This window comes from Labeo rohita, chromosome 20 (genome assembly GCF_022985175.1).
Source record: "Labeo rohita strain BAU-BD-2019 chromosome 20, IGBB_LRoh.1.0, whole genome shotgun sequence".
In the NCBI taxonomy this organism is placed as follows: Eukaryota; Metazoa; Chordata; class Actinopteri; order Cypriniformes; family Cyprinidae; genus Labeo; species Labeo rohita.
The window spans coordinates 12,372,731-12,392,063 of NC_066888.1; the positions used below are offsets into that span (position 1 = coordinate 12,372,731).

A 19,333-nucleotide genomic window follows, 5' to 3' on the forward strand; every position below is an offset into this window, starting at 1 on the left:
AAAGTGTTGCAATAGCCCAGTCCAAGTCCAGAGCTCATCATGACTCAAATGCTGTGGTGAGAGCTGTGCATAAACAAATGCCCACAAATCTCAACAAACCTCAACAAACTGGAGCAACGTTGATAAGAAGAGTGGTCCAAATTCCTCCAGAACGATGTGAGAGACTGATAAAGTCACACAAAAAATGAATGCTTCAAGTTATCGCTGCTAAAAGTGGATCTACAGGCAATTGACTTATAGGGTGTCCTAACTTTGGCCTTTCCCTCTTGGCTGTATTTTTCTTAAATAAATAATGAGTGTGATAGTCACAGTGTGATATGTCATGTGATGATGTTTATCTGAGGATTTAGAATTTATTTTCCAAATTTTAAGACCTGCCAATGACCAGATAATTTTTTATTATGTCCTGATACAAAAATATGTCCTGATATATAAAAATTGAAATAAATATATAAAATTAATAAAAATATTGAATTAGACAAGCTAAAAACTAAAGTTAAACTGTAAAAAAAAAAGTTAACTGAAAAAAAAAACGATTAAAAAATAAATAAATAATATACATACATATATAAATATAAAATCATATATATTTATTTTATAGATAAATTAAATAAATTGATTATATTGATACATTTATTTAATAAATTAATTAAATTGGCAAAATATATAAATTAATAAAAGTATTACACAAGCTAAAAACAACAACTGAAACCGTAAAAAAAAAAAAGAAATGATAAGGTGTCATTTGTCAGCATTAATGTATTAACTAACATTAATGAACAATACATTTATTGCACTATTTATTCATCTTTGTTAATCTAAATACAGTCGTTCATTGTTTGTTCATGTTAGTTCACCACGCATTAACTAATGTTAACAAACACAACTTGTGATTTTAGTAATGCATTAGTAAATGCTAAAACTAAGATTAATACATAATGTAGAAGTATTGTTCATTACTAATGTTAACTTATGAACCTTATGTGACCATGACAATGGAAAACCATGAACATGCATGTAAATTATTGAAAATATCAACTTAAAAATCTTACTTCAAGTAAATATTTTATGTTAAAAGGGTTTGGCTGGATGATTAGAGGTATTATCCATATTAAAAAAAAAAAAAAGTACAGGATGAGTTATAGACCAAAAGATTAATACTTGAGGTTTGGTTTTAGTTCATTCCCTAACCCAGTATGAGCAATATTAATAACGTTATTTGTCTAACATGCATTACAGGCCTACAGCAGAGCTGTGTGTGCCATGCCAACAACAGCTTGACCGAAGTTTCATCTACTTGACCTCAGTTTACTTTTCAGGAGAGTGGGCGGCCATCTCAACAGAACACAGACTTCTCTTTTGAGCTGCCAGGACTGCATTTATATTCAGTCCAGAGGAAGTATGTTGACTTTTAGATACCATTTACTAACAGCCAAACCACTTTCCAGCTAATGCCAGCAGGCCACATCTTATGCCAGCAGATTTCTAACAAATGTTAAAACCATCTTAAAATTAATAATGTCAAATGTTATACTCACACGTGCAGCCCCCATCCCCCCTCTCCTGAACCAGGAACAGGCTGAAATATCCCACCAGCTCATCAGGAAGGTCAAGCTTTGAGGCCACAGCCTGATAAAAACAATAACGCATCATTAATCTACTGTACAGGATGCTCATTATTACCCGACAAGAGATATGCAACAAAAAATACGCGTATGTATTCATAGGCAAAGAACAAATTATTAAACACAACCTTGATAAATTACATCTCTGTGTGAATTAAGACAAGTAAATGTCCTTGATATGCCTGCCATGCTTTTACAATGTCCAATAATGATTTTACAGTCTTATCATTTCATATTTCATTGTATGTTTTTAATTATATACTTTGTGTCCTTCTTTGTAAATACAAGCTTTTCTTTTTGTGCCCAAACTTTCAAAAGTGCTTTGGATGCTTTCTTAAACAGGAGTGTTGTGGTTTAGGTGTTAAACATTACATCCTAGCAGATCCCATGATCAGGTTACACTTCACTACATTTATGCCTGTTTTATGTGTAACACTTGACGTTCTCAATTTCATCAGGTGCTAAAGGGCGCTTTGGGCCATCAGTGTGCTTCAATAGCACAGCAGAAAGCAGCACATGCTGCATATGGGTGCAGGGTGCATTTTAATGAAAGCTTGGATAAGCCATGAGCTCCTTAAAGCCCTCAAAACCCAGGCTCAAATATGTGCTTGCTGACTGGAGAGCAGGTCTAAGTAAATAATCAGTGAAAAAACACATGATCTGCTTTCTATTTTTACCACAGACTAAGTTTAACACATTTTGTATGTGTTGATTTACTTCAAAAAGGGAAGAAAGTCTATTTTAAGAGTGTCATCAGTTTAAAAAAAATGATTAATCATGATTAATCTAAATCTTAGACTTTCTTAATGTCTCTAAATCTTACTGTTCTGAGTTGCCTTTGAAATGTAAAGAAATACAAATACAGTAAAAACTGTAATTTTCTGAAATATTATGACTTGAAATAATTGTTTTCTATTTGAATACATTTCAAAATGTAATGTATGATGTACGGATGACAAAGCTGAATTTTCATCAGCCATCATTGTAGTTTTCAACGTCACATGATCTTTCAGAAATCACTCTAATATGCTGATTTGCTGCTTAAAAAGATAGTTTACCCAAAGTTAATTACTCACCCTCATGTCGTTCCAAACCCGTAAGACCTTCGTTCATCTTCAAAACACAAATTAAGATATTTTTTATGAAATCCGAGAGCTTTCTGACCCTGCATAGACAGCAAAGCAACTACCAACTACAAATTGTTCTGTGAAGTTATTATTTTTGTTTTCTTTGTTTCACAAAAAGTATTCTTGTAGCTTCATAACATTACAGTTGAACCACTGATGTCACATGGACTATTTTAACAATGTCTTTACTAACTTTCTGGGCCTTGAATGTGTCAGCTGCGTTGTGGTCTATGCAGGGTCAGAAAGCTCTTAGATTTTTTCATAAATATCTTAATTTGTGTTACAAAGACGAACAAAGAACTTGCAGGTTTCGACGTGAGGGTGAGTAATTAATGATAGAATTTTCATTTTTAGATAAACTATCCCTTTAAGAAACGTTATTATCAATGCTGCAAAAAGCTGTACTGCTTAATATTTTTGTGAAACCATTAGAAGAGGCTTGGTCGACCACTATTTTTTTATTAGTCACTTAGTCACAGAAAAAAAAAAAAAAATGCATGACAGTGGTAAAGTCATGCAGTCCGTGACAGACAGATCATTAAAGGAGAAGTCCACTTCCAGAACAACAATTTACAAATAATTTACTCACCCCCTTGTCATCCAAGATGGTTATGTCTTTCTTTCTTCAGTCATAAAGAAATTGTTTTTTGAGGAAAACATTTCAGGATTTTTCTCCAAGACTGATATGGGGCCCCGATTTTGAATTTCCAAAATGCAGTTTAAATGCAGCTTCAAACGATTTCAAATGTAGTTGTAAACGATCCCAGCTGAGAAAGAAGGGTCTTTGCTGGTTTACCTTTTTTGTAAAGGGTGTTTGATCTTCTTTGACTTCTCAAAGACTGGGTCGGTACTTCCGCAGCGATGTAGGATAATTTTGAAATGATTTTTAAAGTTGAGAGAGAAAATACGATTGGAGTTTTTCAACATACCCTAACTGTCTCGAGTCAGAATACACACAGTTCAGGGAGAGAAAGGCAAGACGAGCGTTTGAGATTAAAAAGTATTTAAATTGTATTTTTTTAATGAAAATAACCAATCGTTTTGCTAGATAAGACCCTTCTTTCTCGGCTGGGATCGTTTTTCAACTGCATTTGGGATCATTTGAAGCATTTAAACTGCATTTTGGAAGTTCAAAATCGGGGCACCATTATCAGTCCATTATATGTAGAAAAACGCAGAAATGTTTTCCTCAAAAAACAATTTCTTTACGACTGAAAAAAGAAAGTCATGAACATCTTAGATGACAAGGGGGTGAGTACATTATATGTGAATCTTTGTTTTGGAAGTGGACTTCTCCTTTAACGGCTGATCTATGTGGTAACTGTACATTGGGCAGGACATCCATACGCTGACCTATCATTCATCTGCCTCAAATGTGGCTTTTCATCTGAAAGATGTATGTAGTAGCAATTTAACATGGCAGCTCAATCTAATGTTAACCTAGAAAAATGTGAGCTATTCAAGTGTCGCTGAAGCTGAACAATAGCGCGCTAACCGCATGATGAATGGAGGCACCGGTGCGGTCACTTACTCTTAAAATACTCCGTCATTTTTGGTCATACAGATAACAGCAATACATCTTTCAAATCTGTAAAGACTCTACGTTTATTTGTGTGCGCTCACAATAACAATGAAACATTGCGCTTTTGTAAAATAATTAAAGCAAACAGGATGCGCTTTCTGCCATCTCGGTCTCTGTGAACTTGAGCGCGAAACTTCAAAACTCCATTGCCTTACAGACATGAAAAATAAATCTGTACAGATTGAAATGTCTACTTTCAAATGAACAAATTCAAATGAAAAACAAATATTCTTAGATTATGTAATCTGTATGAAACATGCACACAGGTGCATCACTACGCTGGAGATAACGAGTCAGTGTTGCCGACTTCATCTCCAATCCGAAAACAAAGAAAGTGCTAGTTTATCATTAATTATTCAAAAGTTAATGTAGTCTTCTTGCTGTTTACCCTGACACATTCATAATTATATATGTTTTTGCGTGCGCTTGAGCGTTTATTAGGCTATCTAGGCAATTAAAGGCTCATTATTATGATTTATATGGTTTATTAATAAACGTGCGACTACTAGTCGACTAATGCTTAAAATGAACGACTACTAGTCGACCAGAAAATATTTAGTCGAGGACCTTAATAAAAATTACTTAAAAAAAACCAAAAAAAACAAACACACTTTAATGAGCCCAAAGAGTTTTGAACTGTAGTGTATATATATGAAGAGTTTCGTTGCAAAACGAGATATATCCATTTTGAGAAATGTTGGTTATTTGACATTATTATTTAAGACATCAACAGTCAAGTTCATTCACAATTTTTGTACATGAAACTATTACTTGAGCTCAGTGAAGGCCAGGGACACAATATTTTTCAAATCCAGGATATTTTTTATTTAATTTTATGTCCATAAATAGTTCATAAATAAGTCAAAAATCATGCCGAAATGCAACATATTTATCTTAACATTGTCAAACATCTTAAATTGGTTAAAAAAACAATACATCATAAATATATGATATAGTATATACAAAGATTTATTAATAATAATAAGATTCTGAGTTAGTTTTGGCCAGAACATACACAACATAACATAACTTTTTTTTTTTTTTTTTTTTTTTTTTTTTTTTTTTTTTTTTTTGCTATGAACGTAGCCTACGTGACTGACAGCTCGCCTACAGTATAAACAGTTAAATGGTAAACGTTTTTTTAGTTAGCCTGTTGAATCCTCTTTTTAAAAATATATGTTTTTTGTTTTGATATTATCCTTAAATCAATGAGCAAACTCGGAGCACTTCACCGGCATTGACTCTCTTCCCAGGGGATGCTGCGCTCGCGTGATCCTGACGTCTGTCCTAACCACCGCAGCATTTTGATTTTAGCTTATTTCGCTGTGCAGCTCAGTCCTCTTTGCTCATCCGATATTTCCTATTTCTTGTTTGCATTTTCGCGCTCTTGTCGTCGTTGATTGGACCAGCAAACCGAAGCGTACAGTATCTGCGCGCTGCTGCCAATAGGTATCTAAAACGTCACCCGTAGTGTAGTGTTCATGTGAAATGTAGGACGGAGGGGACAAACGACCCAGAGCGTCTCTGACATGATTTGCATGATTGGCTCATGCATCACCGGACAAACTGGCTGGTAAGTTTTTATCAATACACACCAAAATGATTTTTAACCCGCATTTGGCGGGTTGGCGGGTGTTAATTTCGAACCCTGGTTATATCGCACTTTGTAAAGAAACTGGTCTGGCGGATATCGCGTTTTGTGAAAAAATACATTTTATAGGAGGCCTAAAATGTACATTCTTAAATTGTATTAATGGCAGCATTTCACACATAGATTAAGGTACATCTGAACAGTGATTTCCAATAATAAAATCCAAATGTCAAAAAATGGCGTTTATCGCGTTTTGCAACCAAACTCTTCATATATATATATATATATATATATATATATATATAAAATTATACTGGACAGAGGCACATTATTGTGCTTTTTACTCATCTTATTTGAAAAAATGCATTTTTTAATTGAATAATGATTAATTGGCCAAACTTTACATTTATAAAAACATAAATAAATAAATAAATGATTTTTACATTATGTATTTTGACATTATTTAATGTTTATGTTTAATTTGACTCATTTATAAAATGTTTTATGAAAAAAATGTGCAATAATAGCTATAAATTACACTCATGTTGTGTCAATTCGCATCATAAGAGTATACCTATTGCTTAGTGATAAACAGATGTAATTAACTTTAAAGGCACTAACAAATACAAATTTTTTATACTTGTAAAATCAAAAAAAAAGTGTGTATGTCCTTTTTATGTATTTCTGACCTTGGTCATATGAATTTATTGTTATAATACATGAATAAACGTGTTTTTTTTTTTTAGATAGCAATAAAGGATTCATGTCAGCTCACTATTACAATAAAGGTGTCAGAAAACCATAGACATTACTATTAAAACTAACATAAAGGCATAAACCTGGCAATGACAATAGGCTTTGAAAATATGAAGCAGATGTGTGCTTTGGAAACACCAATCTCACCTCCAGAACATCTTCGGTCTGGTCAGATGTGAGGATGTTGACTTTGACCTTCTGGCCATTGGACAGGTAGATTTCTAGCTGGACCTCCTCAGTAGGAATCTGCTGGGTCTCCTGTAGCATGACAGAACACAAACAATGAAGCTTATCACAAGGGTTTGGGGAAACATCCTTGTGATGAACTCTAATTCAACTTCTGTTGTTTCCCGTCTGATTCAGCTGATCTCAGAGCATTCTGATGAACATGCAGTACCAGTGACATTAAATCACACCCTTTCACACACTCAGGGCAATTTCATTTCCTGTGTGTTCCAGCTTTCACGTCGGAGGACGCTTTCACTTCAAAATAAATGTAATGCTTTGAGCTATGCGATTTACTGTATAGATAAAGGCTTATTGCCAGCTAAGAGGAGAGAAGTGATTTGGTAATAAGTGCCAGAAGAAGAGTCAAAACACCACTTTGGTGAAAAAGTAGCGTCATTGCTCTTTCACGGGCCTATCTTTCCCTTTTTGCACATTCATCCCCCACTTCCCTGCATGTTTCATTTCCCACTGAGGCAGAGGGTCTCAGAGCAGCAGCTGATCTTTATAGAGATTGGAAAATGAAAAGGCAAGGCCAAGTCTAATCTCCTATTCTGTTCCTGCAGACTGCTCTCTGATGGACAGCCGGGGGGACGGACAGGATCCAACTGCAAAATTGCCAATATCTATGTGAGGGTGGGGAATGAAATTCCTGAAGAATGAACGCAATCTATGGGATTCAGGCAACAAATGTAGTACAGGATGGTACTAGAATGTAAGGAAGAGAACAGTAACCGGTTTTTCACTCAACGCACATGAGGGCATGAGGATCTTAATGAGGAAATGAGATAAGCCAGACCCACCAATGTTTAACCCTTTTACTGGGAGGCTAGGAAAAGTTTTTGAATTTTTAGCAGTTATGGTGTTGGTGAATAAATGCAGATTCAAATTATGAAGGTTTTATGACAGAGAACTGTGTCACTTCTGTATGTAGATACCATAAATTTGAAGGCATAACAGAAATTATGCAAATACTGAATGCTAAAGGCGGCCAAATGAGGCCAAAACAATGGCAAGGACATTTTTGAACATTTAAAAGAAAACTCTAATTCTAAAATGCTTGAAAAGTGGATAATTAGCATGCAGTGTCATGACAATTATCAATATTAATTTCTTTCAGTACAGGTTCTGGATCTGTAAAACTTATAAGATGTTCCCATATGTACACTACAAGTTAAATGTTTTCGTACAGTAAGATTTTTAATGTTTTTTTTTTTTTTTTTTTTTAGAAGTCTCTTCTGCTCACCAAGCCTGCATTTATTTAATCCAAAGTACAGCAAAAATTGGAAAATGTTGAAATATTTTTACTATTTAACATAACTGCTTTCTATTTGAATATATTTTGAAATGTAATTTATTCCTGTGATTTCAAAACTGATTTTTTAGCATCATTACTCCAGTCACACGACCCTTTTTATTATTTTTTTTTTATTATTATGTTAAACAGCTGAGTAGAATTTAGGTTTCTTTGATGAATAGAAAGTTCAGCAGAACAGCATTTATCTGAAATAGAAATCTTTTGTAACATTATAAATGTCTTTATCATCACTTTTGATCATTTAAAGCATCCTTGCCAAATAAAAAGTACTCATTTCTATCATTTCTTCCCCCCAATTATACTGACTCAAAGCTTTTGAATGGTATAGTGTATAATGTTACAAAGAAGTAATGCTTTTGACTTCAAATAAATGCTGATCTTTGGATCTTTCTATTTAAAGAATCAGGAAAAAAAATGTACTCAGCTGTTTTAAATATTAATAATAATAATAATAATAATAAAAAAATGTTTCTTGAACAGCAAATCAGCATATTAGAATGATTTCTGAAGGATCATGTGACACTGAAGACTGGAGTAATGATGCTGAAAATGTAGCTTTGATCACAGGAATACAATACATTTTAAAACATTCATATAGAAAGCATTTATTTTAAATAGTAAAAATATTTCACAATATTACTGTATTTTGGATCAAATAAATGCAGGCTTGGTGAGCAGAAGAGAATTAAAAAAAAAAAAAAAAAAAAACATTAAAAATCTTACTGTTCAAAAACTTTTGACTGGTAAAGTATGTTCACAACAGTTCAAATATCAGCAATTAATACACTAGTTTTGCAATTACGATAATTAATTAGTGAACTTCATTATAAATTATTCAACTAAAAAGAAAATAGAAATCATACCTGTTGAGCTTTTCTCAAAAAGCTGTTGAACATTTCACTGGATCCCAGAATGGGGTCCTGGCGTACTGCAGGGAGAAAATCAAAAGGTAAGGTATTAATATTTAAGGTAATAAAACTTGTAACTTGCCAACCTATTGAAAAATAACCAATAGCTCCTTTTTGATAAACGTAGTCAGCTACAATGAATGCGAACAATAAATGAAATCTATTTAAATAAACTGAAGCTTCTTAAAGGGGCAGGTGTATTTACAACTTTACTCTTGTATCACATTAGCATGCTATCTGTGGAAACACAAAAATATACAATATGTACATTTACACTACGGTATCCACAAAAATATTAAGTAGCACAACTGTTTTCAACAATGACAATAAGAAATGTTTCATGAGCTGCAAATCAGCATATTAGAATGATTTCTGAAGGATCATGTGACACTAAAGACTGGAGTGACGATGCTGAAAATTCAGCCTTACATAATACATTTAAAATTACATTTTAAAATATATTAAAACAGAAAACAGCCATTTTTAACAGTTTACAGTTTTACTATATTTGTGATCAAATAAACATAGCCCTGATGTGCATATAATACTTTATAATTTTATAATATAATAATTTTTTTTTTTTTTCAAAAAGATTAAAGAATCTTGCCCATCTATCAAAAAGTTCCCATTAAATACGGTGCAAGAGCTTCAACATTATGAGTGAGGACTCAAATGAATTTCATCCAAACAAACCTCCCAACAATTTGCTTAAACAAATCAAACACATCAATGCTAGGCTATTGTTTTCATCAAAGTATTAAAATGTGGTAAGTGCGTGACAGTCCTTTAAAAGATTCAAAATTTTCTCTGGGAAAGTTTGTAGATTGATTGTCAAACTGTTTTTGTGTATCTTAATGCAACTTATTACGTCTCAACTGAACCATAAGGTAAACCTCAATGTTTTAAAAATAATTTGTCAAAATCATGTAAACACAAACTAATCTGGTATACAATGCAGCCTTTTCTTTAAAAACACCACCATGCCTGCCTGCCTAATAATAACCTTAGTTTTACGGGAAAAAAAAAAAAAAATGCTGGCGGCAAACAGACCAACATAAACCATAATGTTTATTTTTACTTCCAATATAGCACGTAAGTAAACAACCACAAAACATTTGCACAAACTAACGAAATATTCGCTCTGAACAGCTTGTGTGTTTGTGTCGGTTAATTTTCCATAACCATGTTTCTCAATGATGTAACTGAGGGGAGCCCCAGCCAAGTGCAGCTCCAGACTGTGAGCAAATAAGCTCAACAAGGCTTAGCTTGTTCGATGGAAAGTGCCAGTGCTGGAATGGATTAGAGCAAACGGCTCTTGGTGCTGCCAGCACTGCTGATTTCCTTTTGTGTGGAGAAAACCTCACCCACAACCTGTTAAACTACACGCATGGCAAAATCCTTAACGCTGTACAACACAGGTGGCCCGCTTTTACACAGTGTGAATGAAAATGTAGAATATTAAAGAAGAAGTCCACTTCCAAAACAAAGATTCACATTTAATGTACTCACCCCCTTGTCATCCAAGATGTTCATGTCTTTCTTTCTTCAAAAAAATTATGTTTTTTAGGAAAACATTTCAGCATTTTTCTCCATACAATGGACTGATGCAGTGCCCCGATTTTGGACTTCCAAAATGCAGTTTAAATGCGGCTTCAAACGATCCCAAATGTGGTAGTAAACGATCCCAGCTGAGGAAGAAGGGTCTTATCTAGCGAAACAATCAGTTATTTTCATAAAAATAATACAATTTATATACTTTTTAATGTCAAATGCTCATCTTGTCTTACTCTGCCTGGACTGTTTTTCTCCGGTTCATGACAGTTAGGGTATGTCGAAAAACTCCCATCTCATGTTCTCCCTCAACTTCAAAATCGTCCTATATCACCATTTTACCTTTTTTGTTAAGGGTGTCTGATCTTCTCTGCATGTCCACTTTGCAAAGACTGGGTCGGTACTTCTGCAGCGATGTAGGATGATTTTGAAATGATTTTTGAGGGAGAAAATACAATAGGAGTTTTTTGACATACCCTAACTGTCACGAACCAGAAAAAACAGTCCAGGCAGAGTAAGACAAGACGAGCGTTTGATATTTAAAAGTATATAAATTGTATTATTTTTATGAAAATAATTGATCTTTACGCTAGTAAGATCCTCGGCTGGGATCGTTTATAACCGCATTTGGGATCGTTTGAAGCCACATTTGAACTGCATTTTGGAAGTTCAAAATCGGGGCACCATATCAGTCCATTATATGGAGAAATTAAGATTTAACAATGTCCTTACTACCTTTCTGGGCCTTGTATGTGGTAGTTGTGTTGCTGTCTATGCAGGGTCAGAAAGCTCTCGAATTTCATCAAAAATATCTTAATTTGTATTCCGAAGATGAACGAAGGTCTTACGGGTTTTGAACGAAACAATTTGTGAACTTTTCAAGTAAAAGCAGATGCTTCTCACCAGCTTGCATGTACTTCTCTAGCTGTTCTCTCCTCTGATCGACTTCAGCCGGTGTGAGTGTGAAGATCTTCTTTGGTGGAAAAGCCGGCACCACATTATTTCCATATTCTTTTTTTATCTGAAAGGACACAGGGCGAGAAGTTCATTTTAAATTGATGAGGTCAAATTCAGAAAACACAGTGTTTGGTTATTCTGAGAGGACAAAATTAAACTGACCACTGCCTGCCCTTGGCCACTGTCGTACACGCTGACTGCGGGTCTCTCAGGCACCAAGCTAATAAATCTGTTTACACTTCACAGCATCTATTAAAATTATGCCTGCTGTTGCTCCATCTGTGTTACTGGGATGTTATTCCAACAGCACAATAAGGAAATGATATGGAAATATATACAGCAGTGCTGATACTGTTAACCAAAACTAAAACTAAACTTAAAACTAGAGAGTTTACAAAATTCAGATTATTTAAAGGCCCGTTTTAAGGGTTAACTGCAAGCCTCACACCATGACAGCCTCTACGGATTGCATCATATGACCACGTATGATCTGAATAGGCCCTCAACGCCCTGTTACCTAGCAACAGTGGCTGTGAAACAACACAACATCTTTTTAACGGTGAGATCACTGAAGTTCTCTCTCATTCATGAGGAAACTTGGTGTCTGTAAAATTGGTAGGTGTTAGACAACAGGCAGATCCTTTTTGTAAAACAACGTGTCACTTTCAGTGGGTGACCACTCAAATACTTCCCATCATTCAGCACCGGTGAATATGATCACAGTTTCACCTCTTAAATATTCAGATGAGAAGTAAAGCTGTATTTCATAGGCGCACTTTGTGATTTTTTTTTTAATCCTTTGTCTAAAAATATTTTTCAGAAAATATTCTGAAGCAAATTACAGACTTTTTTTGGGCTAACTGCAGTGGCTAAAAACTATAGAGAGCCCAATCATGTCCAAAACAGTATAAAATATAACCAACGTCCTATGTTAATACCTGTAATTAAAATATCTTAAGTAGTTCCAGAACAAAAATTTACAGAGAATGTACTCATGCCATTGTCATCGGGGATGTTCATGCCTTTCTTTTCTTCAGTCGTAAAGAAATTGTTTTTTTGAGGAAAACATTTCAGGAAATGTCTCCATATAGCAGACTTCAATGGTGCCCACGAGTTTGAACGTTCAAATGCAGCTTCAAAGGGCTCTAAATGATCCCAGCCGAGTAATAAGGGTCTTACCTAGCAAAACTATCAGTCATTTTCTAAAAAAAAAAAACAAATTAAACTGATATACTTTTTTCACTTCAAATGCTCATTTTTCTAGCTTTGCCATGCACACATGTACTCTATGTAATCCAGGTCAATACAGTTAGGGTATGTTGAAAAACTGCCATCTCATTTTCTCCTCCAACTTTAAAATCGTCCTACATCGCTGCAGAAGTAGGACTATTTTGAATTTGGAGGAGAGAATAAGATGGGAGTTTTTCAACATACCCTAACTGTATTGACCCCGATGACACAGAGTACACATGCATATCGCAGAGAAGATGAGCATTTGAAGTTAAAAAGTATAGAAATTGTAAATTTTTTTTAGAAAGAACAGATTGTTTCGCTAGATAAGACCATTCTTCCTCAGCTGGGATCATTTAGAGCTCTTTGAAGCTGCATTTAAACTACATTTTGGAAGTTCAACTCGTGGGCACCATAGAAGTCCACTGTATGGAGAAAAATCCTGAAATGTTTTCCTCAAAAAAACAATTTCTTTACGACTGAAGAAAGAAAGGCATGAACATCTTGGATGACAATGGGTAGATACATTATCTGTAAATGTTTGTTCTGGAAGTGAAATTCACTCCTCTAAGAAAGTGCCTCTCCATCCAGGTGCTTAAGGGGACTTTAATTAAAAACATTAAAAGGTCGACCAAAGTGCTTTGAAACACGCAGTGTTATTCTATGTGTTGAGGTAATTTCAACCAAAACAGGAAGACAAGGCAGAACATACCAAGCAGTCTCACCCCCTTTTTTAAATGGTCAATAGCATTTTGTTTACTTCACAGCTTGTGCCCAAGTTGTTGAACTAAAAAAGGCCACATCTGACAGCATATGATAGCCACAATCGGATCCATATCGCTATAAATTATAGCATTCTTTGTGGTCTGCGCCAAATCGCACATATTACCTGTTCCGTGCCATCGTATCTCTGGATCAGAGGCAGGCTGTGCGCACTATGGGGGTTTGTTTGACACAGCATGAAACTAGACTTCTTTCACCCCAATGGAAAGCACACTGTCTGAATCTTTCTATTTTTCCTATATAGTGCACTGTGTGCCATTCACCATACAGAAAATACTAATTCTGTGAACAAGTGACTGATTTCAGCCACAGCTTCAGTGTCTATTTATAGTGTAGGGGGCGGGGCGCTTCAAATTCTAGAGAGCATTTGATTGGACAGAAAGTTTGATTAGAAGCTGAAGTGGAGGTGATGTCATCAAAATCATTGATTCATATTGGCAGAAGTGAGATACTGCAAGTTTGAATGCTTATATCTTCAAAATTGGGATTTTGTCAGCACACTAGCTTATAGACAACCTTAAAGCTAACACATTCATACTAAAAGACAAAAAAAATGTAATCAAAAATAACACAGGAATATATCTCAATCAAAACCAATATACCTTAACATCTACTGTAATTTTACTTCAATTAAGTTTCACTTCCTCAATGTCAGCGAAGGGTATCGCTTTCAGAACCCATTTGACAATCTCAGCATCCACAGCACTAACTGCCTATTAAGTGGCTGATTTTATAGCCAGTGATTCGTAACTAATGTTTAAATACTGATTTGTAACAAACAGCTTTTCGTGTGCCAGTATTCCATGGCAATCCCTGCCACATTTTAAAACTATGAGTGCAATACTAATTTCTGAAATGAAGGTTGTGATAAAAAATGTATGTTTACCTGTTCATGGAGGCCCAGGAGTTGGCTGTAACGTACTCGACAATGCAAGACACCATTCACATGGATATTGTAAGCCTGAAGAAGGACAAACAGTTAGTTAGTGTTTATATGCATTAGAAAAATAAACACTCAATACTTTGGAGCCAATATAATTTTATGGTAACACTTTACAGTAAGGTTCATTAGTTAACATGAACTAAGAATGAACAATACTTCGACACCATTTATTAATGTTAGTTCATGTTAATTTTAGCATTTACTAATGCATTATTAAAATCACAAGTTGTTTGTTAACATTAGTTAAGGCACTGTGAACATGAACAAACAATAAACGTGTATATGTATAGTTCATTGTTCATTCATGTTGGTTAATACATTAACTAATGTTAACAAATGACACCTTAATGTAGTGTTACCGATTTTTTAAAATGTTTTTTGAGTCTCTTATGTTCACCAATGCTGCACTTATTGAATTAAAAATACAGTAAAAATGGCAATATTAGGACATTTTCTACTTGAAATTTTTTTTTAAATGCATTTTATTATTCCTGTGATGGCAAAGCTGAATTTTATATGCTAATTTCTCATACAAATTATCATCAACATTGAAAATAATTGTGTTGCTTAATATTTTTGTGGAAACAGTGGTACCCCCAAGTTTCTCTGATTAACAGAGAGTTCAAAAGGAACAGCAAATATTTTATTATTTGCTATTATTTGAAATAGTTACTATTATTTACTATTACTTGAAATTTTGCTCTTTTTTTGGAAACATTTTGTGAAATTCAGAATGTCTTTACTGTCACTTGAATGGTAGTATACACAAAAATATCAAATAAACAACATATATTCATAAGTAATTTGAAAGTCCAGTCATTAACTAGCAGTGTTGGGGAGTAACAAGTTACATGTAACAGTGTTACGTAACTTACTTACAAAATAAATGTAACAAAAAAAAATAAAAAAGTATAATTAAATTACAGTTACTTATAAAAATGTAACAATTACAAAGGGGGGTTACATCTGATTACTTCTTGTATTAACATTTACTAATTCTTGTTATGACTTTAAATCTGTATTTAACCTTAAAATGATCTTAACCTCAAAAGTTTTTGTGGCAGCTGTGCTTTAAAATTAAATTATTACCATCTTAATTAAACAAATGAAGGATTCTCCTCTTTTGTAAGTCACTTTGATAAATGTAAATCTAAAAGTAATAAAAAAGTAATCAAATGTAATCAGTTACATTACTTTTATAAAGTAATTGAAATAGTTTCTACTTTTTACATTTTAAATAGGTTACAGATCACAGGTTACTCTATCAGCTACACTTCCAAAGTAACCTTCCCAACACTGTTAACCAGAATCTGTTTTTACTAATAGAAACAAAACCATTTGCATTTTTTAAAAAGAAAGAAAGATGGAAATCATTACTTTTTTCACCACAAATATTAAATGATTACATGGAGACAGGCTGGTGAATTTAAACTGAAACACATTTTGACACTAAAATCAATTGTGTAAAGTGGCTTGGTAATTGAGAAACCTTTATATGAAAACAGCTTTTAAATAGTTGTGTCTTGTTATTATTTTAGCCATACCACAAAAAAAAAGTTTCTAAAGTTTCTAAAGTGGTTTATCCCTTACTAAGCCTGGAAACCAAGGCCACTCAGTTCACCATTTTCCTCGTCTCCCCAAAAGCTTTCCAGCTGTTGCTGATATTGCATCCATGCCAACAAATACAACCATGAAGGCAAAATAATCATATTTCGATATGCACTGACTTAAGCTAGCTGTTTTGCTGTTGAGGAACACATTTTTGCACATTGTCTGACTTCCTGATTTGTTGTTGTTTTGACTACTCATCATTTAGCACATCTTTAGGTGTTGAAAAGTAAGTGAGATAATGGACTCTTACTTGAATTACACAAAACATGCAATGTGTTAACTAGACACAATTTGAAATGTGCAGGGACTTTGATTTCAGAGTGGAAAAACCAACTATGAAGGGTGCCGTTTCAAAAACACTGAGTGAATACAGGAAAAACATTTAAGGCATTCTTGTAGATCGTGTGGCCTTTAAAATCCACAATCAAATTGAGTAAGTCACATAAAATAGAGCAGTTCTGACCCAAAAAATTTTACTTTGTTAGACTTTGTTTTAGGAGGTTATTGTGTAATGTGAATGGTCTTGACTGACCTCACGCTTTCAATGCCGTTACACGCCTTCAATGCTGTTAAAAAGACTTCTGCAAATATGTATAGTACGCAATGAACCAATTATTGATAGCACGGCACGCAACCGCCGCTACACAGCTAATACATGTGAGTCATCAAAGATATCAAAGCTAGAACAAGTCTACCAATAGAGGTAGGATCAAACGGCCATGCCTTTACTTGTCGTCAAATAGAAAAAAGGAAGAATGAGTATGCAAGTCTTCAGGAAATACAGTACTTTTTTAGCTCTTGTGTTTGAACAGGAAGTATGCCATTTAAATCGCAGCCCCCTCATTTTTGTGGCTCTTCTGCAGGGTATGCATATTTGCTGACACGAACAGCATGCAACTCCGTCGAATATAGAGTAAGACAAACATAGAATAATATGAAGATGTCCGAAGAAAACTGCCTAAAAGCAAGATTTAAAATCAGTTTTAGCTGGCTTTAGAAAATTCAGGAAAATCAGGATCATATAGTACTAAAATATAAATATGTATAATTTAAACTAAACAAAAAAATTTAAATGCTGCCTTGGCATTAAATTAAAAAATAATAATAATTTATACACTACTGGTCATTTTGAAATATTTTTAATGTCTTTTCTATTCACCAAGGGTGCATTTATTTAATCAAAAATACAGTACAATTTGTGAAATATTATTTTAATTTAAAATGACTGTTCTCAATTTGAATATATTGTAAAATATTTATTTCTGTGATGCAAAGCTAAATTTTGAACATTATTACTCCAGTCTCAGTTGTTCTGCTTCACATTTTTATCGAAATTGTGATACTTTGTTATTTTTCAGGATTATTTAATGAATATAATTTTCAAAAGAACAACATTTGTTTGAAATAGAAATCTTTTGCCACAATATCTTTACTGTCATTTTTTTTATCAGTTTAATGCATTTTTTTTAATGTTAGTGTATCCTGGTTCCCACCAAAATATAAAGCAGCACAACTGATTTCAACATTAATAATAATAATAAGAAAACAGTTAAAACAATATTTCACAATTTTACTGTATTTTTAATCAAGCGAATGCTGGCTTGCTAAGCAGAAGATGCATTCAAAAACAAAACAAAAAAATCTCACCAATCCCCCTCTTGACCAGTAACCGGGTGAACCTGTTTATGCAAAACCTGTTTAAATATTGCAAAACCACCAAAGTGAAACAAAAATATAAAAGCAGTAAAAACCGAGTGTGATTCAAACATCTGACCAATTTATATCTGTGGCCTTGAAAGACTTATCTATTGAGAACGTCATTGACGATCTGTGATGGAGAAATTTTTTCTGAATCACAATCACAGATGGACACAAGCCATGTTTGCAGTCAGTCTGTTAGGAATGATTCACAATATCTATGTCGGGGCATGAAAACCTTTGAAACCTCTGGAGGTGTTTTAAGAGTGCTGAGAGCATCCATGTGCACAGTGGAGCTCATAAATAATCTCAGGCCTTATTTAAATCATTTGGTGGCTAAGGAGTGTCAACACCACAGGCCGCACATCTGCACTACATCTGCAGACACCTACGAGAGAGGATTCAGGCAAAATATGCTTTGTAATGAATCCAGAGTTCAGTGCAGCACAGATGAAACCTCCTGCAGGAGCCGAAACTGAAGCATTCTTTTATTACTAGGCTCGCTGTTTCACAGACAAATGAAGTGTCATGTCTTCATAGTGAGCCAGCTATGTTTCCAGTTACGCTGGATAACTGTTATGCTGAAAGAAATAGCAATCTTGCACTGCATATGGCTGAGGGAGAGATGCCAGAAGAACTGAGACATTGTGAATCCAATTCATACAACAACTTTAGAAGATGCTGGCTGGAGTGTTTCTGAACATCCATTAGCAAAGCTTCCTGATTCCACCTTCAAAAATTGTGTGTACTATAATATTATATATTCTATATAATCCTAAATTGTTTATATTGAGTAGTTAGGTTTTAGTTTTTTGAATCCGTTCACAACAAAGATTCATTTAAATTTGTTTACTAAATTATTTAGCCTTATCCTGCCGGTGTAACGAACGAATCATTGAATCACTCACTCAACCAATTTGTTTATAAAAAACATCTACTTCAAGATTAAAATGAGTCTTATGCTTTATTAAAATCTGAAAAAATACAGTACAATTTGTGAAATATTAAATTTAAGCCATACTCTTACAATAGATGTATGAATATTCATATCTACTCCATATTCATGTTTAGTAGTTTTTTTTTTAAATTTTGTTTTTAACTTTGTTTACTTGTTAGCCTTATCCTGACAGTTTAATGAGTGAATCACTGAATCACTCACTTAAGCAATTTGTTTATAAAAAACAAGTATTTCAAGATTAAAATAAGTCTTGTTATGCTTTATTATAATTTGAAAAAATAAATAAATAAATAAACAGCACAATTTGTGAAATATTATTACAAATTAAAAAGCCATAGTCTTACAACAGATGCATGAATATTAATATCTATTCCATATTTATATTTTGTATTTGGGTTTTAGTTTTTTGAATGTGTTCACAACAAAGATTCATTCAACTTTGTTTAACCTTATCCTGCCAGTGTAATGAT

At 33.8% G+C, this 19,333-nt stretch overlaps 1 protein-coding gene across 4 annotated transcripts in view; it reads right to left on the reverse strand.

The window, feature by feature from the left end:
* Positions 1-19,333, reverse strand: part of snx17 (sorting nexin 17) — a 44,966-nt gene that overhangs the window by 23,956 nt on the left and 1,677 nt on the right. For all 4 annotated transcript variants that reach the window (XM_051138110.1, XM_051138109.1, XM_051138108.1 and 1 more), the window contains exons 2-6: positions 14,540-14,614; positions 11,587-11,704; positions 9,088-9,152; positions 6,829-6,939; positions 1,539-1,629 (exon numbers count right to left, since the gene is read on the reverse strand). In XM_051138110.1, the coding sequence (XP_050994067.1) occupies positions 1,539-1,629; positions 6,829-6,939; positions 9,088-9,152; positions 11,587-11,704; positions 14,540-14,614 (460 nt within the window). The remainder of the gene's footprint in view (positions 1-1,538; positions 1,630-6,828; positions 6,940-9,087; positions 9,153-11,586; positions 11,705-14,539; positions 14,615-19,333) is intronic.